Source organism: Ochotona princeps, chromosome 25 (genome assembly GCF_030435755.1).
Source record: "Ochotona princeps isolate mOchPri1 chromosome 25, mOchPri1.hap1, whole genome shotgun sequence".
NCBI classification, from domain to species: Eukaryota; Metazoa; Chordata; class Mammalia; order Lagomorpha; family Ochotonidae; genus Ochotona; species Ochotona princeps.
This window is the reverse complement of record NC_080856.1, coordinates 18512563-18538750: the sequence shown is the minus strand read 5'-3', so window position 1 is coordinate 18538750 and position 26188 is coordinate 18512563. Positions and strand designations below refer to the sequence as shown.

At 44.2% G+C, this 26188-nt stretch overlaps 1 protein-coding gene and 1 long non-coding RNA gene across 3 annotated transcripts; one reads left to right on the top strand and one right to left on the bottom strand.

Moving 5' to 3' along the window:
- Positions 1–5864, top strand: LOC131477970 (uncharacterized). 2 transcript variants are annotated; one of them, XR_009244227.1, is made up of 3 exons: positions 1–128; positions 3200–3311; positions 5501–5864. It is a non-coding gene; the product is annotated as an uncharacterized LOC131477970 (long non-coding RNA). The 2 variants fall into 2 exon arrangements; XR_009244228.1 differs by lacking the exon at positions 1–128 and adding an exon at positions 1324–1381.
- On the bottom strand, positions 1991–25595 carry TRPV5 (transient receptor potential cation channel subfamily V member 5). The gene is made up of 15 exons (XM_004594339.4): positions 25435–25595; positions 22935–23032; positions 22661–22783; positions 22055–22192; positions 21589–21687; positions 21285–21460; positions 20766–20912; positions 19758–19970; positions 9463–9549; positions 9294–9370; positions 8885–9050; positions 8647–8713; positions 6694–6962; positions 3195–3301; positions 1991–2495 (listed from the first exon to the last, which is right to left on the bottom strand). The coding sequence occupies exons 1-15, from the start codon at positions 25560–25562 to the stop codon at positions 2198–2200; spliced, it is 2193 nt and encodes a 730-aa protein (XP_004594396.1). The 5' UTR covers positions 25563–25595; the 3' UTR covers positions 1991–2197.
- Between the last annotated feature and the right edge of the window lie 593 nt (positions 25596–26188).

The following is a 26188-nucleotide window of genomic DNA, read 5'->3' as shown; positions in this document are numbered from 1 at the left end:
ATAGTGAAGCATGTGTGGCCAGGAGAACTTAGACTGAAAACAGGTCAATCATTCATAGAATCTGTTAATGAGTATTTGCCTCACAATAGATTGTACCAGGAACTCTGCCAGCTACTGGGAATACAATGGTGAGTAAAATGGACACTATCTTTGTTTTTGTGGACCTTATTTACACTGGGGAAAATGGACAATTAAATAAATAGATGTAGGACGTGTAGTTAATACAGATAGTCTGGAAACATAGCAGGTGATCTATAATCTAGCTCTATGATTAAGATCCACTCTAGAGTACCCACACATGCACATTCACACATAATAAATATCGAATCTTTAAGCTGAGGCCAATAGGGTGGATAAAATGTTGAAAAGCTAGAAGTAGGAATGGAATATGTGACAAGGTCCAGGAAAAGACTATTTTGGAGGCTGTGGCATAGTGTGTAAAGCTGCTGTCTGCCATCCTGGCATCCCATATGGTTGCCAATTTGAGTACCAACTGCTCCACTTCTAATCCAGGTCACTGCTAATGTACCTTGGAAAGCTGTCAAACTGTCAAAGATGGCACTTGAGTACTCCTGAATCCACATAGGAAATCAGAAAGAACCTCCTGGCTCCTGGCATCTGCCTGGCCCAGCCCTGGGCATAGCAGCCACTTAGGGAGTTAACCAGTGGAAGTAATATCCTCCCTCTCTTTTCTTATCATTTCATCTAACCCTGTCTTTCAAATAAATTTTTAAATTTTTTTAAAAATAGATGACTTTGATAAAAAAGCTTACATTTCCATTAAGCCTAAGCAGCTTATTTTTCAAAGGAGCTGATTTAGAGCAAGATATAGCCAGACTTAAGATATACCAGTTATGGGCGTTGTGACAGAAGTGTTGGGGATAACACCTAGAATCCTGGTGTCGGTGACTTTACGATGCTGCCATTGACTTGGTTGACAGCACTGGTGGAGCAGGTTTGGTGAGAGAAGAAGGTTCGGGACACGTTGAGTTTGAACCGTCTATAAAATATCCACGTAATTTGGGTCAATAGATTGGCGTTCAAGCTGCAGACGCCTAGAGCTCAGAAGACGGATCACAACAGAAGATAAGGAGTTTTGAATTGTGAGCTAACATATGATAAAACTTGGAAGCAAGTGGAACTACTCAGGTGGTAAGGAGAACAGAGAATCTTCTGGACCAAAACAAACAAACAACAACAACAACAAAAAATGAGGGAATCGGTGAAGAAATGTTGAGAAGTGGAAAAGACTGTTCAGTGGATTTAACTGCAGATAGATAGCCTTGAAAACAGTAGCAGCACTAACAGGGGGGAGAAAGGTTTACAGCAAAATGGCTCGAGGAAGCAATAGCCAGAAGGCAATGGAGCTCATCGTTTGGAAGTATGATCTCCAACTGGGTGTGGAAAAGGGAGTGAAACACGGAAGAGCTGAGGCAAAGTATTTGCAAATTCTTTGAAAGATGTGAAAAGAATAGAGTGTGTTCAACTGCTAACAGAGAAAGAAACAGATCAGAGATACACAACTGATAAGGGTCAGAGGAGACAGTGCAGAGAACTCGATCTGGAATACAGATGAGCATTTATCTGGACTGAAGTGTAGAAGTATGTCCACTGGGGAAGAGGAGGACTCCGCACTTTAAAACAGTGCCACCAAATGTGCATCTACCAGTGGTGTAAACATCAGATTTCTGTGTATTCTGCCACAATAACATAAAATGCAAAGAAAGCCAGTCTTCTGTAGATTTTGTAGTTGAGTTTTGGTTGCTAGAGTGGAGAAAGTCTTACAAGATAGCAGAAAGGAAGGAAAGGCCATACGACTCTACATGCCTAACTCGTCTCAGGGAGCCCTGGGGAACCAGGCAGATCCCCAGCTTGCTACTTCCCAGTGCCCGCATAGGGCAGAAAAGAGACCATCCAGACATTCATCTAGCACCCTACTTCATGTCTTCAGGTTTTTTGTTTTGTTTTGTTTTTTTGGTTTTGGTTTTTGTTGTCAAAAAATGTGAAACTTTCAAAGGTGCGGAAGGTGAGTGGATGATAGACAAACATGTGCATCCCCAGAAATGCTGATGTGAAGGGTTCGGTGGCCCCTGAGAAGTAGCAACAAGCATGCAAATGAGATCTTTTCAAAGGCAGGTCTTCTGCGCCCTCAGCCCCAGTCTGGTAGGAGTCAGGTCAAGAGTAACAGGGATTCCAATTAGAAATGGTAGACCTCCTCTCCATCCCCCTCACTAAGATCCAGTCCAAGATTTAAGTGTCCCAAGGTGTTTCGGCGAAGAATCTCCCAGCCCCGGTGACTGTTGCTGCTCTGGGATGTGGTCCGAGAAAGGGAGGGAGTTTGGAAGGCTGTAGAGGCTCTACCTAGAATCCAGCTCTCAGCCATAGAAGGCCGCTTTGCAGGAAGTTGTTCTTGTCCGTCCTCCTTGTCTGAGGGCTTGAATGCTTCTACATAGCGAAGAACTCGCAGAGGATTCTGGTCATTGTAGTTCTCAACCCTGTGGAGGGGGACAAAGGACTCAGTTTAGGATGGTAGAGATAGACACAGGGAGAAGTAGCGGTCCACATGGAGAATAAGGATCTAAAGGGAAGATGAAAGAGGGGCCAGTATTGAAGGATGAACAGCATCTAGGATCAGGTGAGGATGACGAGATTGGAGTGGAAGCTAAATTGACGAAGAGATTATAGATGTCAAGCAATCAGTATTTGGAGGGTAGTGTGACTGGTGTGTGTGTGTGTGTGTGTGTGTGTGTGTGTGTGTGTGTGTGTTGTTGCTGGCAGATGAGAATGTGAAGGAAAAACAGAGGCAATGAAGAGATAAGCATGTCACAAGAGTGAGGATATGCAATTCAGGGAAAAAGTGAGAAGAGAGAACAGCCAGCATATGAAATGAGAGTGGAGTATGAAAGACGTTTGAGTCAACACAGAGTATGTTGTAAATGGCAGTCATTTGGAAATAAGGTCCATATAGGCTGAGCAACCCAGACTGACATCTGAGCATGGTCACAGAGACCTGCTCTTCCAGCACAGCTCCTCTGAAGTACACACAGTCCTGCATCTGCTGCCAGCATTCTCTTTATCTCTCCACTTCAGTTCCACTCCTCCCCTAAAAGGTTCTTAAGATGGCTGCTCACAGCTGTGGCTCCCCTGGCTCTCACCCAGCTGCAGTTAACACACATGCTCTGTTGATCACTCACCGCAGGAACCAGCGGTCTCCTAGTCCATACTCATATCCACAGACCCCAGAGCGAGGCCACAGGAAGCGAGGCATCTTTCGCTCCAACATCACCGTGGTGGCCACCACCTGAAATGAGGTAAGAGAGGAAGAGCTCAGAAACAGCCTTAAATTTCAGATACTGAAGCCACCAAGGGAACAGCAAGCTGATTGCTGGTGAAATGAACACACCAGAGACCAGTAGAGAGGGGAGCATTTATCTAGTCCTAGCCTGTGCCTGCCCCAACCATTTGCATTAGGAAAGGAGAAAGGATATTTCGTGCATATTTTAAAATAATTACCCCTACATTAAATTTATATTTGTGGAAAATAAGTCATTCCAAACTAGTCTAAATTCCTTTTTTCATAGGAAAGCCATGGACCAATGATTTTGTTTTACATAAAATGCTGAAGAACTTCTATGGATTCAAGGATGCTGCTCCAGTTCATGGAGTTTGCATCAAACTAAATATCCATATATTAAGAAAGAAAGGTTGACTAATGACTGTGTAGTTGGTAGAGGAGTTTCTAGCAATAGGTCCTATGTTCTGTTCTTTGCCCAGCCCTCATTAACTCTTAGATGAAGTACACAAGACAAGCTTATCACACAAAACATATGACACAAAACTGGGAGGGATATGTAATATGTACAGTGACAAAAGCAATATAAAATTATCTCACCAAACTGGAATGCTCATCTAAGCCTAACAACATGAAATTTAAGGAAATCAAATGTGAGGTCCCACATTTGCACTTAAAGAGACAAATTAAGGAAGTCATGTCTCCAACATGCTAGGATTCTAGAGGGTAATAAGCTTAACAAGAGCCAGTTGCATGTTTTCTAAAAGATGTGACTCAGTTTTAGATGCTGTTAGTTATAGCATTACATTCACAGTAAGGGAAGGTATGACCCCTGCTAGTACTATATTGTTCCAATCACATCAGGAACCATTGTAGTTTTGAAAGCCATGTCTATCGGTACATGACGTTGTAATCAGGATAACTTGGGGATAGCAAAACTTATTGATTAAATAATAATACAGTAATTCTTTTTTTTTAGATTTATTTTTATTGGAAAAGCAGATTTACTGAGAGGAGAGACAGAAAGATCTTCCATCTGCTGGTTGACTCCCCAGCTGAGCCCATCCGAAGCCAGGATCCTTTTCTGAGTCTTCCCTGCAGGTGCATGGAGGGCCATCCTCTGCTGCTTTCCCAGGCCACAAGCAGGGAACTGGATGGAAAGTGGAGTAGCCAGGATAAGAGCTGGCACCCAATGGGATCCTTGTGCATGCACTGAACCATTGTACCAGGCCCGTAACATAATAATTTCCCAAATGGCCAGTCTTCTTCACCATGTTCTCCACTTCTTGTCTTCTCTAATACTCCATGCTTATCTTGGTTTCATGGTTGTATAAAATTCCCTTCCACATCAAGACTTCTGATAATTCTATTTCCCTTTTCTGAATAGTGTTCTGTCTCTCTTTCCTTTGAAAACAAAATTTGTTGTTCTTTTTGTGCTATAATTAAGGTCCCCTTTCTTATTTTTAGACTTGCCCCATCACCACTCTCAATACACTGGTTAGAGTAGGCTGGCTGTACATCATGGTCATTAATTTATTATTTGCTGACCTTCTACTTCACCACTAACAATATCCTCTATCACTATCCAGTTCTTGACCTTGTCTTAACATCAAAGATGAGCCTTTGACCCCAACTTGTTGCAAGGAGATGGAACTCAGACTGAATATTCAGGAAGAAAGATGCTCTCTTAAACCCTATAGTGGTGTCCAGCATCAGCAGAGGAACAGAATGGAACATGAATGGAGCCCTTCTAATTATGTGATACAGGGCACCTGGTCAACCTTTTGGGAATTTGAAAATTCTGACAGCCATCTCAATCACACATAAACAATCATGCCTTTAAAAAGAGTCCAGACAAAGAAGAGCAAAACTGAGAAACTTACAAAATACATGAGAAAAACACCTGGGATCTGGCCATGTTTCCCTAAAGCTAGTTTAATTCTCTAAATTTTTCACTTAGGAGGATCAGTACATCTCTCTGCTTACCAAAGTGTTTGAGTTTGGTTTTCAGTCCTTGTAGCCTAATTGATACAACCCCTGACCTCCTCCTCCTCCCTATCCCTCCAATCTTCTTAACTGACTAATTATTATTCACAGTTTTCTTCTTTTAAATATTTCACAATTATTTAGTTATCTTTATTTATTTGAAAGATATAGAGGCAATGAGAGAAAGAGAGAAAATCTCCCATCTTCTATTTTACTCTCCAGATGCTGTCAACAGCTGTGGTTGGGCCAGGCTGAGGTCAGAAAACTGAAATTCCATCCAGCTCTCTGATGTGACTGACAGAGACCCAAGCACTTGAACCAGTATCTGCTGCATCAGAGTGAGCATTAGCAAAATGGCGGAATCAGAAGCATAGCTAGGCCTTCAGCCCAGGCTCAGAACCAGGGACTCAAACTGTGTTATGGAATGCCAGTATCGTTAGAATCACATTAACCACTGTATCAAACACTTTCCTAATAGGATCTCATCTTAAATGTCATTTGCTCAAGAAAGTAGTTCCTAACTTTCTAGTCAGATTCCTTTGTTGAACTTGTACTTCTCCATTACAGTTGAATTATTTAAACCTTACATATTTCTGAGCAGTCATTTGTTTAAAATTTGTCTTTTCAACTAGACTGTCAGTTCCATGTTATGTGTGTGCTGTAGCCATAGCTCCTAGAACATTTCCCAACACATCAGAATCTCTAATCGTTACTGCAAAGCAAAAGTTCAAGGGGACAAGTGATGACTATATTCAAATGTTTGAGTATAGCTCACGTGAAAGTATGTGTTTTGTGTTTTATGAGAGGGAAAAAATTGGGGCCAAAGAATGAAATTACAGGAAGACTGTGTGTTGACTCAATGCAACACCAACATTTCATGACAAAAAGAAATTCAAAAGAGGGAAAATCCCTCTTTAAATCCCTTACCTAAATCTCCAATGTTATAATGTATTGCCAGCATTACAGTAGCTGTTGAAGGACACTCTCACCAATGGGTGTTTATTATGCTGAACACAGGGGTAGCTAGAGGATCACTATGGGTAATTTCCAATCTTAATATTTTATTAGCCATGATAATACAAAAACAGATTACAGAGGAACAATGATTTGTAGAGGCCAATAAAAGATCAGTCCAAAAGTAAAACCAGAATATACAACAGCTCCCAATAGACTCAAGCATGACTCCTGGATCAACTTTTCATGGGTGACTGGCAGCCCCATTTTATTTTGCTTTTGCCCCTCCATAAAAAGTAGCTCCACCATAGGTAGCTCAGACTCACAGGAAAGTCTGTTGAGGTGGTGGTCCCACTGAGTTCTTCTGCGGCTCTTCTAACAGTGGTCCACCATAACACACCCCACTTTGAATTTTCTTTCCATTCCCTTCCTCTCAGCAAGTCTTACAGTAAAAAACTCACCTGGGCCCTCCAGAGCTCATCCCGTTCTTGGGCCACTCGCCAATGTGTGTCCCCCATCATAGCAATCAATAGGTTGACCATGAGCAGCGTGGCAATGATGGCAAAGGCGGCGTAGGTGATGCAGTACATGAAGGGCAGATCCACATCATAGTTGGCAGGGCCATCGATGATAGTGAGGAACAGTTCAAAGGTGCTGAACAGTGCCGTGGGATAGTCAGAGAATTCCCCCAGATTGCTAGGGTCCTCTGTCTGGAAAATGATATGGAATGCTGCTCCCCACCAGGAAGAAGGCAAAGAGATGGGGATATTGAATTATCACAGTAAGTATGAGCTTGAACCTGGTTAACACTCATTCAACTTGTGATTTCTTCACCTCCACACTTACACATGTATGCACAAGCATTTATCCATATATGTGATCAACTGTAAAATTCACTAACCTTAAGATGCCCTCTGAGGAAGTTCAGGAGGGCACATATCACTCTGGATAGCAATCATATTCAGCCATTTATAAAAAAAATTCTCTGTGGGTGTACAGTAAGTAACCTAACTGGCTTTTACAATTAGAAAAACAAATATTTAACAGACAAGTTGTAACAAGAATGCATGGAATTTCCATCAATTCTAACAACAGAGGCTAGAAAGAACACCTTTTTTTATCTTGATGGCCTCTGGATAACCATCTATCACTCTGAGATTCCCGGATCATCACAGAGAGCTATCCCTGCCCAGTGTATAGCTTATAGAATGGTAGTGAGAAGAGTAGCACTTTATGATGGTCATAGACTCATTAAAAGGATTCACCACGTATGAGGAACTGAAACATAAGGTGGATTCCCCAAGAAGAAATTGTCCATGGCAAATCATTGCTTCCTTATTTAAGGCAAAACAAAAGCAAACACAATGGCCAATACACAATAGTTTAGGGCATTTGAGGTAATGAGTGTCTAAAGAAGCTATTGTGTTAATTACCTTTTCTGTAGTCTGTGTGTCTACAGATAGAGAAGGGATAGAGTATAAACAGAAAGAGCATGTGAAGGCTCGGGAGAATGAAACACTCCAGTTAGGTATTTTTCTCATCTACTGTTTTGAGGAACTCTCACATCCCACACCCCATAAAATAGAGTGATTCCTAAGGACAGTAATAGAGTCCTCTGAACCCAATCACAGTCCTTTGAAATTGTTGAGGGTGTTCTTCAAAGCCCTGCAGTATCTCTTCTTGTCTGACAGACAATCTTTGGCAGACATTGAGAAGTGATGTCAAGTTGTTGCCTTTTACTCTTCAGTCCTGGCCTTCCTCTTTATTCTCTCCATTCGAAATCTCTTCTCATTTCCATGCCATCCTTCTGGCTCTTTCTCTACCTGTTTTCTCTCCCTATGTTCTCCTTTTTTAACTCCTTGGTACACTCACTCCATGTTGGGCACGGACTAAATTCCTTCTTGTCTCAGTTCTTCCAATCTCTCTCGACAAGACTTCTTTTTCTGTTGCTTGTTATAAAAATTATTTCCTTCTTTCTTAACTTTAAATGGCCACATATGAAAAAGGATCATTACTGTCTTACTGAACTCATATTTTTTTCCTTCTGAATTACAAACACAGAAAAGTTAATAATACATTGCATTGTATATTTGTGTCCCCACATAGTATTTGAGATCCACAACTGGCTACTCTTACCTATTTAATGTCCTTTTCCAAAGATAAGGTCTTACAGATCTGTTAGCCAACGTTAATGTCATTGGCCAAGAACACATGACTCTACCTTCCAGGTCAATCCATGTGGACCTGACCCTACGGATATGGGATATGGGTGGGTGCCTTAGACACACTTATCAACAGGAAAATAAGCACACGTATGACAAAATGGAATGAAAATAAGAACTGAGAGTAAGAGAGAGAGAACTTTCTGGAGAACTAAATCCAATGACTAATGATGATGGAAGTAATGTTCTTACCTGTTGCAAACCCCAAGATGACAACAGCCATTAGCCAGCAGAAACGCAGTAAATCTCCAAAAACCATCTATAGGAAACGAAAGAGAGGAACAAGGGTGGAAGTCACTCTTTTCCTACTGTCTTTGAGTAGCTACCACTACAGATTAGGAGGTCCCCTACTTCCACTGGTTTTGTTCTTTTTCCTTCCCTCTGGGAAAGTCTTATAGCTAAGCCAGAGGAAGGTGTGGATGACACTGACCTTCTGGATCATGATAGTGAAGGGGCCCAGCATCTGGAATCCTCGAGCAAAGTACATGACACTGCACCAACCCAGCACCAGGGCCAAGGATAAGGGTACCACCTCCCCATTCATGTTGGTGAGCCGCATTGCCATGGTCAGTAATATAAGGGAGGCATAGGTGATGCTGAGGGGAGAGGAAGGATTGAGAACTGGGTTAGGAATATTGCAGGTCCCTTACATACTCTAGCTTAGTATTAACACTAAAACACATGTAGTCATTCACGTGTAGTCATTCATACAAGTCCACTAGAGAGAAATTCCTTGCATGGGGGGTGGTCACCTAGGAGCTAATCCCAGAGACATTAACTGAAGACACAGAGCAATTTTAATGAGTGAAGGCCAAAAATTAGAAGGAGGAGATACTCACATGATGACATGGAAGGGCCCCCCAAGAATCGTCTGTCCAAAATATCGAGAGGCACCAACCCTGAAAATATCTGGGATCTGGGAAGACCAAGTAAAACAGAAAGGCAATGTAGGTTGCAATGTGGGACCTCAGACAGATACCCTTAGCCTAGATTCCGCCTGCACCTCACCTCTAGGAGTAGAATGATCACAGCCCCAGTAACAGTCACCAGCTCTCCCACAAGCCGAATGTTATCTTGGTGAGTCATATAGGCCTCCTATGGGGAGAAATCCAGGATAAGAATTTTGTTGGGTAGAAAGTCAAATTCTCTGAGGCAAATGGTCTAAACAGGCCAGGGTCATGCAAGATGAAGAAAAGACCCCTGCACTGCACCATCACCATGATTTCCATTGTATTTTCCATTATAGTTAACTCTGTGACCAAGACATGAAAAACTTGATTTGTGTTAATACGCCAATGACTTGAGAGGCCATCCAGCAATGTTGTGTTTTTGTTAGCAGCAGTTTGTGAATTACTTACTGAGCTGCTGGGGACACATTCAGAATATCAGATCAAGAAGGCAAAATCAGTAGAAAGAGACTTTAATGCCTTGGGATGGTTTCACCTATGCCCAAAACTCTGCTTTTCTAATCTCACTGTGGCTATCAATGAGTAGAACATAGTATTAGCATATAAAAAAATCGAGGTTCCATGATGGGCCCAGCATCAGATAGCTCAGTTAGACCTTGTCAAACGTGTTATTGAAGATCTCTGAACTTGAGCTTTTTGCATTATAATACAGAGATACCAATTCCTAGCTTCTGGTGTTATGATAAAGGTTACTTTACACAATGTATTTGAATGAATGTCATAAGCTAAAAAGCTCCATAAATATGTTAGCAGTGGCTTTACTATGATTTGGTAATAAGAATAGGGCAGATGGACCCTGCATTGGCCAGCACACCCAAGAATCTGTTGTGGTTCCAGGTGTCCTATGCAGGCTCCAATATACTACCATGTCCTCTGTGTGCACCTGAATATGCTGTCCACTGCTCTGTCTGAGCTACTGAGGACTCCATATCAGACCACAGAACCTGCAGTGGAGACACTAAGGTGGACAATTTCAGCCAGTGGATTCTGAAGAAATTTCATCATGCTTGGAATGGCAAGATTGGCAGCAATTCAGAACAGATGAACTATTGAAATCACTTGAGTAGTACCCTCAGAGCATGCCCCACACTGGGGACCCTGGGATGTTTGGGAGGGTGAGTGTGGCTTCTCTCTTTGCCCCTCTCCTTCCCCCAAATACAGCAAAGGAAAAAGAGAATGTGGAAATGATGGTCTTACCTACTTTCCTGTAGCTCTTGGCCCTTTGAGCTCTAAACCACTATGTAAAGATCATCAAAAAAAAAAAAAAATTCAAACAAAAGAATAGTGCAGAAATGGGGCAAGAGACACTATATGGTTTTGATTCTGAGGAAGCTTGTCTGTCGTGAGTAGCAGGTATAGAAAATATAGTCCCAGATCAAGGTAACATGAGAGCCAACCAATTTCAATGAAAGTTCAACAATATTATCCAGTAGTAATGATAGGATTCAATGTCAATAGCCCTTACCTTTTTAAAGTGCTGATCTCATTTGAGAATATAATTAATTCTACAGACTTTCTGAAAAGCCATGTCCTTATATAGGCAATTCCCACTATGAAATTATACAAATAAATTCTACACATTCATGTCACTTTTAAGTTCCTTCAGTGTTCTAAAAATGGTGTTTGAATTCCCTCTGATCCTGGAACTTGGTTCATGTAATGTGCTGTTTTTCTTTATTTTAATGTTCTTATAGTGTCTGGCTCTTATTATAAAACATGCCATTCCTATTGAGAGTGTTATACTTCAGATATGGCTTGAGTGTCCCCAGGTGTTCATTTGCTGAAATTTAATCCCTATTGTGAGTTCTTCAGAAAGTGAAGTTTAATACAACTCTGATACTTAGAGCTTGGGCCTTTGCAAGGTTATTAGAATTGGGTAGAATCACTGGAGTGGGGCTTCAGAATGGAGTCTTGGAAGAGAGGAAGAGACCAAGGGAGACACACATGTGCACTGGCTGTCCTTCACCATGTGACACAGCCACCCACCACCTTTAGACTCTGCCAACAGCACCATGTGGTATCCTGATGATCTCTGGACTCTGTCAGCAGGAAGTCCAGCATCAGATGAAGTTTTCAACCTGAGACTAATAAACCTCCTCTCTTTACAAATTTTCCAAGCCGTAGGAATTTCGTGAAGTAATAAAAATGGATCAATACAGGTGGTAAGTAGAGACAAAATAACCTTAACTATGGAAATAATATAACTACATTTGGAATTCTTAAATATTCTTAAATGTAGCTACTTTTTGAATTCTTAAAACTTTTCTTTTTTTTTTTTTTAACTTTGTGTCTGAAAAAAATGCTACCAACCTTTTTTAAGAAGAAAAGGCATTGGGCTGGGAGGACTGTGAAGATCAGAGTGCCCCTAGAGGCCTGCAGAGTCTGGCACCAACTGTTCCTCTAGCTGAAGATATGAAACCACAACTGCATTGTAAGAGAAACCACTGGAAAGAGTTTAGTCATTAAACTCCCTGCTTAACTCCCCATCTTCAGCATCTCTTTGCTTATTCAAAAGATTCATTCACACGCAGACACTGGTCTGTACAAACCCACCAGTGACTGCATTTCTCCCAAGCTTTTGTTTCACCTGGGGTATGACTGCATTAGAGCAGCTGCCTCCACCACTCTGTCCACAGGAATCCCCACCTGTAAACCAGGCTGCCAAGGGCCTTAGAGCCCTCTTACTTGCTGCCAACCAAGACGGCTAGAGTCTTTCTGTAGGGTTTTCCTTTGTTTTTACTGTACTCTCTAAAACACAAAAACCAAAATATGTACATGAAAGTTGCAGTAAAACTAATGATAGTACTGAGCTTTTAAACTACTGCTTTTCATTTTAATTGAAATTACTGTGCTTCATGTTGATGTGAAATGCCAGACACCTTTTGCAAGGTTAGAAAAAATTTAATCTTTTTAAATGAGAAAATATTACTGAATTCATAGTTGACTTTTTGATGTTTATTGAAATGATCAACATTCTCTTCTACTTAATTCTCCCTGAATTAAATGCTAATGTTTTTTTATCTTAAAAATTTATTCTTAAGACATTTTCTGTCAATAGGGAAAGGGTACTCTACAATTCTCTAGATTTGTGGTTTTGATGAAAAGGTTTGGGGATCAAGGTCATGTTTGGTAAGTTATTAGAGGCACTCAAGTTCATTTCCCCCAGCCTCCCAATTATCTGTCTAATGCTCATCTACCAGCACTGTTGGCTTAAGAGAAACCCATGGCAGCTATCATCTTGTTTACTCTGCAATCAGTTTCCCCTTCATCAGTGCTACTCCACTTCTCCCTGCTTCTCCTACTTCTGGACTGATATTTCTAAATGTCAATTTTACCACATGGCTTTTCTGCTTGATAACATTCCTAACTGTTTGCAGCCATCAGAATACAAATGCAGGTGGCAAAGGAAGTGTTCTCTAAATCAACATAGAAATTCACTAGACAGTATCTTCATTTGATGAGCAAGTGGAGAGAGAAACATTCTAGCCAGGTAGAAGTGACAAGAGGAATGAAGAGCTAATAAAGGTAAATCGTGATTGTCCCAGGGAAATGAGACTTGGGTAGTGAGAGGAAGCAGTCCAGGATATGGATGCTCTTCGTTAGAACCATCACTGAGTTCTGAAATGGTGTGTGTGCATTCTTTTATGTAAAAATGCTTGCTGTTAGACAAGAATTTAAAAAAAAATAATAAAACACAGGTCACCAAATTTGAGCTACAAAATCCTAGTGTTCTAGCCCTGGCCTTATGTGCTTAAGCTTCATGTAAGTTTCAACACAGCTGTTAGGGCTATGGATTCTTAAATCAAGCTTCCCTACAGTTTTTGCCTTTTCCTTGACTTAATTTATTTGATAGGCAGAATAAAAGGTTGACATATGAAGGTGGAAGCAGGTAGGCAAAGTTCCCATAGGTTGATGGAGTCTTCAAAGGTCCACAACATTCAAGGCTAGAGACGGAAAATGCAATCCAGATCTCCCTTGTGGTTGGCAGGAACCGCAATCCAGAAACCATTTCTGCTGATGCCTTCACAGGGTCTACACTGATGGGAAGTTGGAGTCAGAAGCTGGAGCTGAGCGTCCAACCCTGGCCCTCCAACAAGAGATTCAGGCATCTTCATTACTGTGCTTTATAAATGCCCTTTCCTTAGACTACCCTTTTATCTCCTGTCTCTCTCTTGGTGTCTCCACACTCAGGTCAGCCCAACACTGGGTTTCCATTCCTGCACTTCTGTACCCCAGTCAGACATTGTCTCTCCTGGTGCTGCTCTGAGTCTGCAGCCCTGACCCAGTGCACCGAAGGTGTCTGGGTACCGTATATCCACCCACAGTCATAGCACCTTCTGAGTATAGAGACATTTTTTTCCCAACTTTTGATCCACAATGCATGGCACTGTGGTAAAAACTCAGTAAGAAAAGGGGGAAGACTGTAGGTGCAGCTGAGCTTATCCCATAGTTACAGGAAGGAGATAAAGTCAAGAAGTGGAAATGGGGAAATCTCTTGGGAGGCAAAAGGTGAAAAATATGACAACTAATTGGAATTTTCTGGTATTTCCAGATTCCTAACGCAAACTCACCTAAGTTGTGGGGCTAAAAATGCACTGAGAAAACACTCCACTCTACCCCCTTTAAAAAATAAATACCTTTCAACAATGACTGGAATTTTTGACATTGCCTGGAATTTTGGGAGCTGTCAACAACAAAATCTCCTGCAGACTCATGCTTCATAGGAAACCAGTCTCATTAGATCATTCACTCTTAGCAGATAGCTGAACTCATTGCCTTGAAGAAAATGCCCAGAGAGGGTATGTGCAGCAGAGCCTGCGGCATGGTTGGGTTCAAAAAGCTCCTACTATACCACTCAGGGAAGGGGAGGGAGTACAAGTCACCCCTGACATCAAGTGGGAGGACTCCAGGACCCATTGTGCATCCCAATTCAGACCTTCCTTCTTTTTGCTCCCCAAGATCTCTGACTTACAAAGAAATGAAAATGCCCCACTGCTGCTTATGGAAGAGTTACTATGATTCTTTTATTGGACATGGGTACCTCACCGTAGGTGCCCATCAAAATCAATTAGAAGTCTTATTCCCAACACATGTGGCCAGGCCAACCTGGGTTAGTTTGCATCCTTTGTTTTGTTTTCCTTAAAGCTCTGAAGATGTTTTTCTTATAGGTACTCCCAAGACAAAAGTGGTTGAACCATAATGAGAGGCAGCGTCCCTGGTTCTGCTCTGGGACCACCAGCCATGAGTTGGTTTCACATCTTGGTCTACACTTTCCCCAAGATTGCCTTAGGAAATTTCTACTCTCATCAGAGAAATCCTTACCTGCTCCTACAGAAGTAAACCTTACCCTGCATTGCATACGCAAACTATATGAAAAAAATATTAGGGTGAGTTATCAAAACTGCTGATTAGATAATAGCTCAGTAGCTAAGGGTAAGAGTCATTTTATATCTGATCTTGTACTTAGCACTATAATTCTCCTCCTCTTGACAGGAGCACTTGATTAGGTGTGACCTGATAAAGGTATAATGGATTCTAGCTAATTCAACACCCAGAGACATTAATGTATCAAACAATTGATCCCCAGAACGAAGACTGAGCACCAACACATCACCATGAAGGAATAGCCTACTTAAAGGCAAAGGCATTTAACCCAGTGGATAGACGCTGGTTAAGAATGCCTACCTCCCACATCACAGTACACTACCCAACTGGTTCTTGATTTCATCTTCTTGTCAATATATACCCTAGGAAGCAGTGTTACAATTAGTAGTTAGGACCTTGGAACCCAACTGAGAGACCTGGATTGTGTTTCCAGTTCTCAGTCTCAGCCCTAGCCCACCAATGCCAGTTTTGCTAGCTTAAAATATCTTTGCCAAAAACTTAATATCTCAGATTCACCACATTTAAAATGGTGATGATTTGATTTATACATTAGTATATGTATGAGGATTAAATGATGCATTGCTTTGCCACCAGAAGGTGATCTACAGAGTTACAGTAGCTTTAATTGAAAGCTGGTTGAAAACGCAGATCCCATCCCAATATTACTGTCAGTGCACTTTAACACTATGCCAAAAGTGGGCCTGGTGCAATGACTCAATTGGATAAGTTTTCCCCACTTATTTTTTTTTTAAGATTTATTTTATTTTTATTGGAAAGTCAGATAAGAGGAGGAGAGACAGAGAGGAAGATCTTCTGTCTAATGATTCACTCCCCAAGCGGCCGCAACAGCCAGAACTGAGCTGATCCAAACTCAGGAACCAGGAGCCTCTTTTGGGTCTCCCACGCGGGTGTAGGGTCCCAAGGCTTTGGGCCATCCTTGACTGCTTTCCCAAGCCACAAGCAGGGAGCTGGATGGGAAGTGGGGCCGCCAGGATTAGAAACAGTGCCCATATGGGATTCAGGTGTGTTCAAGGCAAGGACTTAAACCACTAGGCTGTTGTGCTGGATCCTCAACTTCCCCATTTCAAACACCAGGATCCCATTTGGGCGCGATCCCATGTCCAGGATGCTTCATTCCCCATCCAGCTCCAGACCACAAGCCTGGGAAAGCGTAAGAGGATGACCCATTGCTTTGAGACCCTGCACCCATGTGGGAGACCAGAAGAGGCTCCTGCTTCTAGCTTCAAATCAGTTCAGCTCCAGCCACTGTGGGCTTTTAGGAAGTGAAGCAGCAAATGGAAGATCTTTTCTCTCTGTCTCTCCTTCTCTCTGCAGATCTGCCTTTTGAATAAAAATTAAAACAATATGCCTTAAGTGCTGATAAATGTGTGTGAAGTGCATAAAACAGCTTAATGTTAGTTGTTATACAATTTCTAGGGAGTAAACCAGAAATGAAAACAGTCTGTTTTTTCTACCTCTCAAGTTTAAAAGGGGCTATAGTATTGTTATAATATAGGGGAAACAGTAGGTGGAAGGGAAGGAGAGGGTGGGAGAGAAAACCCCTGTACCTAAGGAACTGTATCATGAAAAATAAAATTTTTTTTTTAAAAAGAAGTGAGGCAGCTGGGATTCAAGCTCAGACTCAGAAATAGGATGCCAATATCACAGAAGCAGCTTAACTTGACATACCACAGTGCTGGCTTCCTCATGGAATTTATTTTATCTATATCCCTTCCTTAACTTAAAGTAATGAGCTTCCCTTTTAAAACATTGCACTCGGGCCCGGCGGCATGGCCTAGCGGCTAAAGTCCTCGCCTTGAAAGCCCCGGGATCCCATATGGGCACCGGTTCTAATCCCAGCAGCTCTACTTCCCATCCAGCTCCCTGCTTGTGGCCTGGGAAAGCAGTTGAGGACAGCCCAAAGCTTTGGGACCCTGCACCCGCGTGGGAGACCCGGAAGAGGTTCCTGGTCCTGGCTTCGGATCGGCGCGTACTGGCCTGTTGCGGCTCACTTGGGGAGTGAAACATCGGATGGAAGAGCTTCCTCTGTCTCTCCTCTCTCTGTATATCTGGCTTTCCAATAATAATAAAATCTTTAAAAAAAAAAAAACATTGCGCTCATTTTATTAAGAGAATCATTTAAGGTATGAATAACTTCTAAGATAACAAAAAAAGTTTACAAAAATAAAAGAAATCTTCAAAATATTAAAATAATGAAGTGGATGAAAACCTGTGTGTCCTTACTGGTACTGTCCACTTCCTTATATTCTCATACAGTTCATCACATACAATGGTGATTTAACCTTCAGTAAGTCCTCTGACGCCAATCCATTCACTCCACCTTTCCATCACATCCTGAGAACAATCTACCATTAGCTCGTCCTTGCTCAACTGTAATGGCTCCCCACATCCCTCCTAGCCCCTTCAAATCTGTCCTCACTCATACAAGCAGAGTCATTTCTCTAAACCAAAACTTTGGAAAAAAAAAAACCAAAAAACCGAAACTCTGGTCAAGTTCCTCCTCTGTTAAAGGGCCTGCTGTGCTTCTCATTGGCCTGAGGATAAAGAATCAAGTCCTCCAGGTCATCAGCAAGGTCCTACCTGATTTTCAAAGGATGACCTGGAGGCACTCCACACATACCCAGACACTCTGTGCCTGGTTCATAAACTGGAAGTCCTTACATCTTGAGTCATGAACTTTGCTTTAGGGATTTTACACATGTATTTTCTCTGCTTAGAACTCCCTTTTGCATCTTGAACCCACGCAGATCTCAGCTACTTCCTGAGAAGTTGTCTGTGGCCTCCCAAAGGGAGCCTTTCACATGAGCATTCGATGAATGCCAACCAGACAGCGGTCTCAAAAAAGGCAAAGGCCACGTTTGGCTTGCTCAGGCCATTATTATTGAATGTACGAACACTGTGTAGATGAGACTCTCGATGATTACTTGTTCATTAAATGAATTAGTGAAGCCTTTCTAGGAAAGATAGGGTTAAAGATGATGGAATGACTAGAGCTCACTTTGCTGAATGATGCCCAAGAGAAAGAAACCGATTCTTAGAAGGCTGGGGTTAAGTGGATTTCAAAGACAGAGGTTGTAGTTTTTGACTCTAGCTGAGTAACAAAAGTGTAATAAGAGTTTCTTTACAAATGCCAAGGACAGGACCTCTGCTTCAGATACTGATTTGCTAGGTCCTCAGTATAGCCACTAATTTGTTAGATCATGGGTGCAGCCAAAGAGCTTGCCTTTTCACTAATTTTCCAAGTTCTTAATGCGCAGTCTTGGTTAAAAATCACAGATCTAACAGGAAGGATTTGTCTAAGGTCAAACAACTATTTAAATTCTGAGTTAGGACTAAAACCCACCTGCCTGGCTACTGGACTTTGAACTTTACACTCACCTGGAAACCAAGGAGAACTAGTGATATAATGCATATTGTTCTGACTGAACTGAGTAGAAACTGAGTGAGGAAATGACCTCTGATGAATAGGGCTCTTAAGAAACTATGGAAAAGCTTTGTGACTGAACAATGGGTATATCAGAAGTGTTAAGTGATCCCTGAATTAGATAAACTAACACTATCCTTACATGTGCTAGCTTCAGTGCAGTTAGTGCTACCTCACATAGATAGAGGAGTTTGTTTCCTTGCATTTCAACTACTGTGAGATGGTACTGCTCTTAAATGTCCTCTCCCCTTACATGGTGTCTACACCAAAGACAACCGTCAGGCCCAAACTGAAGTGCATGGAGCACAACCTTCTCAGAGACCCAAGCCTTCCTCTGACAAAATCAGGTTCATTTTCCCCAGGCAGCAAGCCTTACTTAGTGAGAGGTGATGATTCTGTGAACATGATCAAGCATACACACACACACACACACACACACACACACACACACGGGGTGGAAGATGGAGAGTCTATCTAGCTTGGGGCTCATTGTGGTTCTTTATTCTTTCTCAGGCACACAATTGTCTTTGATCTGCCACAACTCAGTTTTTAACCTCTTTAAAACGCAAAGTTTGTGTTCTATTTCTGACCAAAACTACATTTTTCCTACCTCAGGCTAAGCAAAACTATGTCTGGTCTATCTTACTTAGAGGGTAAATGTCTAGTTACCCAGTTCTCACTTCTCTGGCACAATTCTCCTATCTGTCCCTGTGTGTGAACCTCTTCTTGGCTATTTTTAAGTTACAGGACAAAAACAATTTTAGTACTTCATAAAAAATCATTTTCCTCCATGGCAGCTATGTTTATTGAATATATGTTTTTAACCTTAAAAAGCCTGCAGTAGAGTATACACATTCCATCACACACAAAGGAAGGTTTCCTACTTCCAACATGTCTGATCGGGCCTCCTTACCAATCCCCTGCTGCAGGTCTCTGAAGGACACTACCCAAATGAGAGACTCACATAGTAAAATGGATTCAAAAGATGCTTTTCTTTAACTCTCATGCAATCCAGCTATCCTTCCACAGACACCAACAGATGATTAGACAGATGACACATTGGCACCAATATGACCACACTGATACTATACTAAAGAAATTACAGGCCAGAAAGACTGTCAGTGTTGCTCTAGCCGACTATAAATGCACTTGGTTGTGGACTTGAAGTACAGTTTTTCTCGACAACAGGGTTTCCCCGGAGCATCCCATAACAGAGGGCTGGTCCTATTTGTCAGTTACAAGGAATTTCACAAATGTGCAGGGAGGGTTACAAATACTGAGCATTGTTTCAAAGTGTATGTGAGGAAGTCCACAGCTGCCTGGCAAAATATTTCTTTGTTCATTAAGCTCACTCTCCAGCCCCACTCCTTGTGCCTCCTTCCTATTGGTGGGATTAGGACCTTGCAAACCCTCGAGCTTGAGAGTGATTTCTGCCCAAGCATCATTTGACCCCAGCACCATCACCGCATGTTCCTACGCCTTTTGACCCCTCTAAGAAGAATCACCTGCAGCAGTTTCTGTTGGAGGATGGTGATGTCTCGAGGATCTGTGCGGTTGCTATCACGCAACTTGAGGGGACGGTAGATGCAGCACGTGGTGAAGCAGATCATGTACAGAATGTACAGGGTAGCCAGGATGCAGAAGTAAGGCTTTCCGTATTTCTTCCACTTGAAGCTTACCAGTTCCTTCACTGGGGTCTGCTCTAGGATCTGTCGAGCCTGCACAGGAAAAGAGCATAGCTTGGGGTGATCAATAGAGTGCGGAGTGTTGAGTTTCCCGCTGGGTCCCAGAGTGGGTTGGATATCAATATGCTATCAGGATTTAATTTAATGAATCAGTCACTTCTTTGAGACAGACTAGTCTATTTCTCCTGTATGTCAGCCCTGTGTTATTGCTGTAGATAAACTGTTATAGAAGCAAACACAAGGCACTATGGCAACATTGAACTTTAACAAATGAGTCGTAGTTAGTTGAGTGAGGTCAGACTGGAGAGCTGTCTTGCCCCTTCTCTTTCCAGTGCATCACTGAAGATCCAGCACGAGCATTTCCCTTCCAATACAGTCTCTAACACAACCCAATCAAGTTAATCCTACCCTAAATTTGCTCCCCTGTAGTACACCCCTTTGAGACATATGTTGTATTCCATTGCAATAATGGTAGACAGGGGTGAGAAACTGCAGAAGTTGACCACCAAGAAATGTGCTTTCCATGTATTCTTAGTGCCCTGTGTAGCATCTGGGACTCAGCAGCTACTCACTGTGCTTAATAAGTGACTGATAGGAAGCAACTCCCACTTGCAAACTTCCTAGCTGAAATGCTAACATCGGAAACATAAGCAGCAGAGCTAAGCAGCAGGAGTATGGACTTTGGAAGGCACTGTTACCTGGACTTCTTCTATGCAGCACCCAGAACACTGTCCTCTCCTCCTCCTCTCATGCAGAAGCTGGGAAGTGTCTGGACCCTGGGCCCTGTGCAGACACTACAATGCCCCTTGCTTGCCCCCACAGCCATACCTCCCGCTTTTTGGAAGACACCACGAGCTCTAGAAAAGACAGCTCCTCTCCCCAGCAGTCGATCTCTGTGAGGTCATAAAGTGTGGAGGTCAGTGGCCCATATGCCCACTGGATGTGTTTCCGCTTCTGCATCAGGTGCTGGAACATCTGAGAGACACAGGTAGGGGGAGAGTCGGTGCACAACACGGCTGGGCAAGGCCAACTGTCCACTGCCTGGGATCAATAGACAGTGAGGAATCAGTAAACCTCTGCTTATATAACCATCTTCTGGAGAGGCAGGGGGTGGATCTTTATTCCTCACAACCGCATAAAGCTTTAGAAGAAAAGAAGAAGCAAACGGACAAGGCCTTTGTGTTTCCATGGCACAAACTCTAAGATGAGCGCAAAATCCTCCACAGTGAAGGAACCAAAGCTCAAGATGTTAGTGTTGCAGTAGGAAGCAAGAGTTCATCACCTTTCAGAGAACTAGGGAGACAAGAATCATTAAAAAGCCACTACAGGGGTAGGGGTGTCCCTCACCACAGTGTTGCCCTCCACCCCTGCCAGCTTGAAGGGCGTGAGGCCCTCATGATTGGGTACGAATTCCAGGGATTGTGGGTCATCGTTGTGCTCATCATAGGACAGCAGCAGGTTGTACATCTGGCAGGCAAAGGTCTTGTTGGGTTGCAGGATGAGGATGTGTAGTACTGTGTTTCCTGGGAAGGACATGAGGGGACACTAACCTGAGTCCCTTGATGCCTCCCTCGGCTCCCTGGAGCCAGTCTATTCCTGCTCCTCCCACCATGCTGCTGCACCATGTTAGCCTCCCCCACTCAGCTCTTACCCAGGGAATCCTGGGCCCGGATGTCAGCTCCATGTTCAATGAGCAGCCTCACGATCTCCTCATTGCCCACACAGGCAGCAAAGGACAAAGGGTGCTCCCCTAGGGATACACAGGGATCCATGGCAGGAGAGTGCAGGACAGGAGGGCTGGTGTCCCCTAAGCAACTGCCTCCCCTTTGTCACATCTCAGCTCAGGCTGGGCTGGGGACTGTCATCCAGCAGAAGCAGAGGAAGGGATGGTTCAGAGGGTCACAGGAGGAATCAGCCTCTAGCCTCATGTCCCTCCCCCTATACGACAGATGGAGCTGAGTCCTCCCTAACTCCATTGTCATTCTGCCCCTGCCCACCTGCCCACCTTCCCAACTTCCTTCCATCTCCCCACTTTGCCATTTTCCCACCTTCCCACCTTCCTTCCATCTCCCCACCTTCCCACTTTCCCTTCCTCCCAGCCCATGCCTGGCTCTCACCATAGTAGATGAGATTGTGGGGACTGCGGCGGAAGGCAGCACCTGTCGCTCTGGCAGAGACACAGGCCCCGCGGGCAAGCAGAGCACGCACCAGGTTCAGGTTCTGGTTCATGACAGCGATGTGCAGTGCGGTCTGACCTGACCCAGAGAGAGTTGCCATTTGCCATGGGGTTTGTACTTCTCTGTGCCCAGTTCTCTTAGGGGCATGACTCTCCCACATACCCTACAAGACATCTCTGACTGTCCCTTTACAGACTTCTACCCTGACTCATCAGAATGCTTGGGGATTGAAGGCAGTCAGTCTTTCAAGGTGCCCAACTCATTTTTCCTTCGCTTCATCTATTGGCAAAAGAGGTAGATGGTTGCCCTATAAACAATCACTGAAGTGTTGTTATGACAGAAAGTGAGAGATATTTGTCCTCCAGGACTATGAGAGGACATAGAGGAAATCATTCAGTGACTAAAGTGAATCACAGAGGCTCAAAGCCAAGACTAGGACTCATGCAGTAGTCCCTAACTCAAGGCTACATTTCAGCCTGACTCTTCAGTCCTCCTTTTGGAGACCCATACCTGTCTCCACTTAGAATTATTGTGCAGCCTCCTCACCTACAAATGGCTCATACAGGGCCGGTTCCTTGGCCAGCTCTGGGGCAGCCTTCATCACCATCATGGCAGCCTCCATGTTGTCATAGAGTGCTGCAACATGGAGTGCCGTCTCCCCCACAGCTCCTGAAGTGAAGAAAGATGGGAATGCCAGAGTTCTTAGAGGCAGGAGCTCCAGACACATCCCCAAGGCCCTTCTGAGTAACCCCTCAGAGTCCTAGGGCAGAGGGGCAGATGTTTCCATCCCAGCTTTGACCCCATTAGACTCTGATCCCACCTCTTTGTTGAAAGTCACAGGACTGGTTCACTAAAAGTATCTTCAGGAGAACCAGATCATTTTCCTTGGCTGCTTGAAGCAATGGGGAGTCTCGAATCCTGGAGGAGGATGAACACAAGAGTGGTTGAGAATGAGTCACAGGAGGCCATTCTATAAGACAGACTCAATTCTCCTGAAGTATGCCGAGAGAAACTGGAAAGAGCTGTCCAGTGGACTGGAGGAACTGAAGGCAGATTTGGCAAGACCCAGTCTCAGGGCTTCCTGTGTGATTGGCTTCCTAACAGTCCCCCTCAAAGGACAGGCTGAGTGCATAGGGTTAACAGAAGGGCTCAGTGCAGGAGGCAGAACAGTCTGGGGCCTGGAATGGTGACCAAGGTATCCCTAAGAGCAGGTGCTTAGGCCTGGCTGATTTCCTTTAAGCTGAGCAAATATTCACAAAACCTGGAGAGTTGATGCAACTGAAAGAAGGGGCATCCCCATCAAGGTTGCCTGGGGAGTAGGCCGCCTTTATCTGCTGTTTTCAGCTAGGGGAAGACAGAGAGACCAGAACAGCCAGGGTGGACAGAGGAGGTTGTTAGGCCTTAGGAAATCTAAAATCTGTGGAATTTGTGAGCCAATAAATCTGAATTCCATGGAATTTGTGAGCCACTAAAGTTCTGCCTTCTCTCTGCAGCTGTTCAGATACACAGCCCTGCAGGGGGTGGGACTAAGGACTGGGTAAGAGGGATCAATTGCTTTCGGACTTTAGCCCAAGGTGCTTAGATGCAAGGCTCTAAACATCTTTTTGTAACTGAGGTAGGGTGGAGGATTGGGTCACTCAGCACGGGAAAAGCAGAGTTGAGATAGCCACCCTCTGAGACCTCTACTGGTGAATCTTCGTTTTTGCCACTGTCTGGATTTGAACTGAGCCAAAGATAAAACTGGAGCCAATCCTGTCAGATATCATTGTGTTGTCTCAGAATCAAGACATGGGCTTGAAGACCATGGAGGAAAACGAGAGAAGGCAAACATATAGACTAATGAGAAACCCCCTTACTGTCCTACCCTTCCAGTTACCCTGGGGGTGTTGGGGGTAGGGTGCAGGAGAAGGTGTTTTGTTTAAAGATTTATGCGAAGGTCTATTCAGGTCATAGGAAAGCAATCCCGGGACTCAGCCTCTGCCCTTTCTCTCCCAGACCCAGGTTCGGTGAGCCATAGGTCTCTGGCCAGCTGAGTGGCCAGCATGGCACTTCCTGAGTTAACTCCTTTATCTGGGGCCATGGGACAGAGCTCCTGTCCCTCAATACCTCCAGCTTCACCACCCCTCTGGAGAGGGGAAGTCTGAGGTCGCCCCGGCAGGACCTGGGGCAGGGGAGCAAGCAAGCACAGTCAGCTACATGCAAATGTAGCAATAAGGTCAAAATCACTAAGTATTTTAAGATGGTGATGGAGTGGCACCGGCCCCACAACAGGGGCTTATATCTGCTCCCCTCCCCTTCCCCAGGCAGCTGTTGGATGGAAGACAAGTTCCCTCCATACTCCATCTGCAAATCCCTGCCCAGGCTGCTTTTCATGGGGCAGATCTCAGTGCTACCTCTAGGGTCCAATCTGGCCTGAACTTCAATTTTGCAGTCTACTTGTCCACAGCGTCTGAGATAACTTTTCACACTGTAGGCTCATGAAAAGCGGATGAACTCAGGACTCCTGAGGCCACCTGGGTCAGGCATTACACATACAAAGCTCTCCAAGCCCCCTGCCCCTCCCCTGCCTTTTGTAGGCAATCAACTTGCAGTCCTATTGATGGTCATTCTTTAATCTTTCCTCTACCTGCAAGTCTTCTAAACAAAGTGCTTCAAAACCCAAAAACTGCAGCTGGCCATATAAGGTCCTCAAACATGAGCACTCCCTGTCACAGTGCTGGTCCCAGTCCTGGCTGCTCCCTTCCAACCTAGCTGTTGGAAAGGTGGAAGATGGCTCCAATACTCACATCCCTGTCACCTACATGGCAGACCCAGAATATTTTTCCAGTCTCCTGGCTTCATTGAGGCCAATCGGGTTGTAATTCAACAGATGGAAGATTTCTTTCCCTGTCTCTCCCTCTTTCTCTGTCTGCCTTTCAAATAAATGAAATAAATCTTACCAAAAAAAAAAAAAAATCCCCAAATCCCAGCAGTTCACTGCCCAGCAGTTCACTACCCATGTCTGCCCACATCACCCATACACTTCTGTCTGGTCCCTCTTAGTCTCTGCCCCCTACTACCACCACCACGCCCTTTACACTAGGCAGACAGATGAGAGCCAGCGCTGTCATTAAGGTCTACACCCAAAGTCTTCTATGTGTTCACAGCCTCCACCACCACTGAAAGGGGCTGGCTGGGGTTTTGCACTGAGCAGCTGGAAGGGAAGGAGCTAGCAAAGCGAAGGGCATATGATTCTTGTTGCTGCAACAAGGTAACATTCCCAAACAGCTGGGAGGCTTAAGGGCCACTGAAAACCAGCACTAGTCCCCTGGGGCGCCTACCTCTTCTGTTGTAGCATATTGACCTGGTCGCGATGCCATTCCCAGTCTTGTCCTCCAGCCAGCCAGGAGGTCAGAAGCTTCTGGAGTTGGACCCAGGGTCCCATGGCCTTGGGTGGGCAGGCCCCCATGCCTGCTCCTTGCAGGTGCTGGCAGGCTGGGGGAATGCGGTAAGAACAGGTCCAGGATGGTGCCGCTGACAAGGAGGCGGAGTCAGTTGGGGTCTGGACTCTGAGTAAAAATGCCTCCTTTATGTGTCTGCAGAGAGAATGTGTGGTCTTGTGTGTGTGTGTGTGTGTGTGTGCGTGCGCACACAGCGTGTACATGTGCACCACGCCAAGCGGACTGACCACTCAGCCAGTGGAACACACTTGCCCTGAAAGGGGAGGAGCTCTGGAGAGAGCCCACCCGGAGGGAACCTCTGGAAGGAGGAGGGCGGGACTTCTTTGTTCTTGGCAGTGGGCTGAGGCAGCCAGGACCGGGAGAGGCTGAGGGGAGGGGCTGAGGAATTTTGATGGGAACAAGGATGGAGACTGGAAGGTGAGTCTCACAAGCAAGGTACCCAGCGAGTGGGAGGCAGGTGAATAGAAGTGAAGACCTCCAGCTCAAGAAGAAGGCAAGTCCAGGGCCAAATCCTGGTCCCATCCGTCTCTTAACACAGCTGGGTGAGCTTTCTGAGTCTTGGTCTTCTAACTTGCAAATTTCAGCAGCAATTACAGCCTCTTCTGGAAGTGTTTGTAACACTGTAACACCGGTG

Excerpts from the sequence above, each read along its gene's own strand:
- TRPV5 (XM_004594339.4), bottom strand. The coding sequence starts at position 25,562 with ATGGGGGCCTGCCCACCCAAGGCCATGGGACCCTGGGTCCAACTCCAG. Across the intron at positions 23,033-25,434 it reads AATATGCTACAACAGAAGAG|GATTCGAGACTCCCCATTGC; the intron begins GTAGGCGCCCCA and ends ATCCTCCTCCAG. Across the intron at positions 22,193-22,660 it reads CCTGTATGAGCCATTTGTAG|GTCAGACCGCACTGCACATC; the intron begins GTGAGGAGGCTG and ends TCTCTGGGTCAG.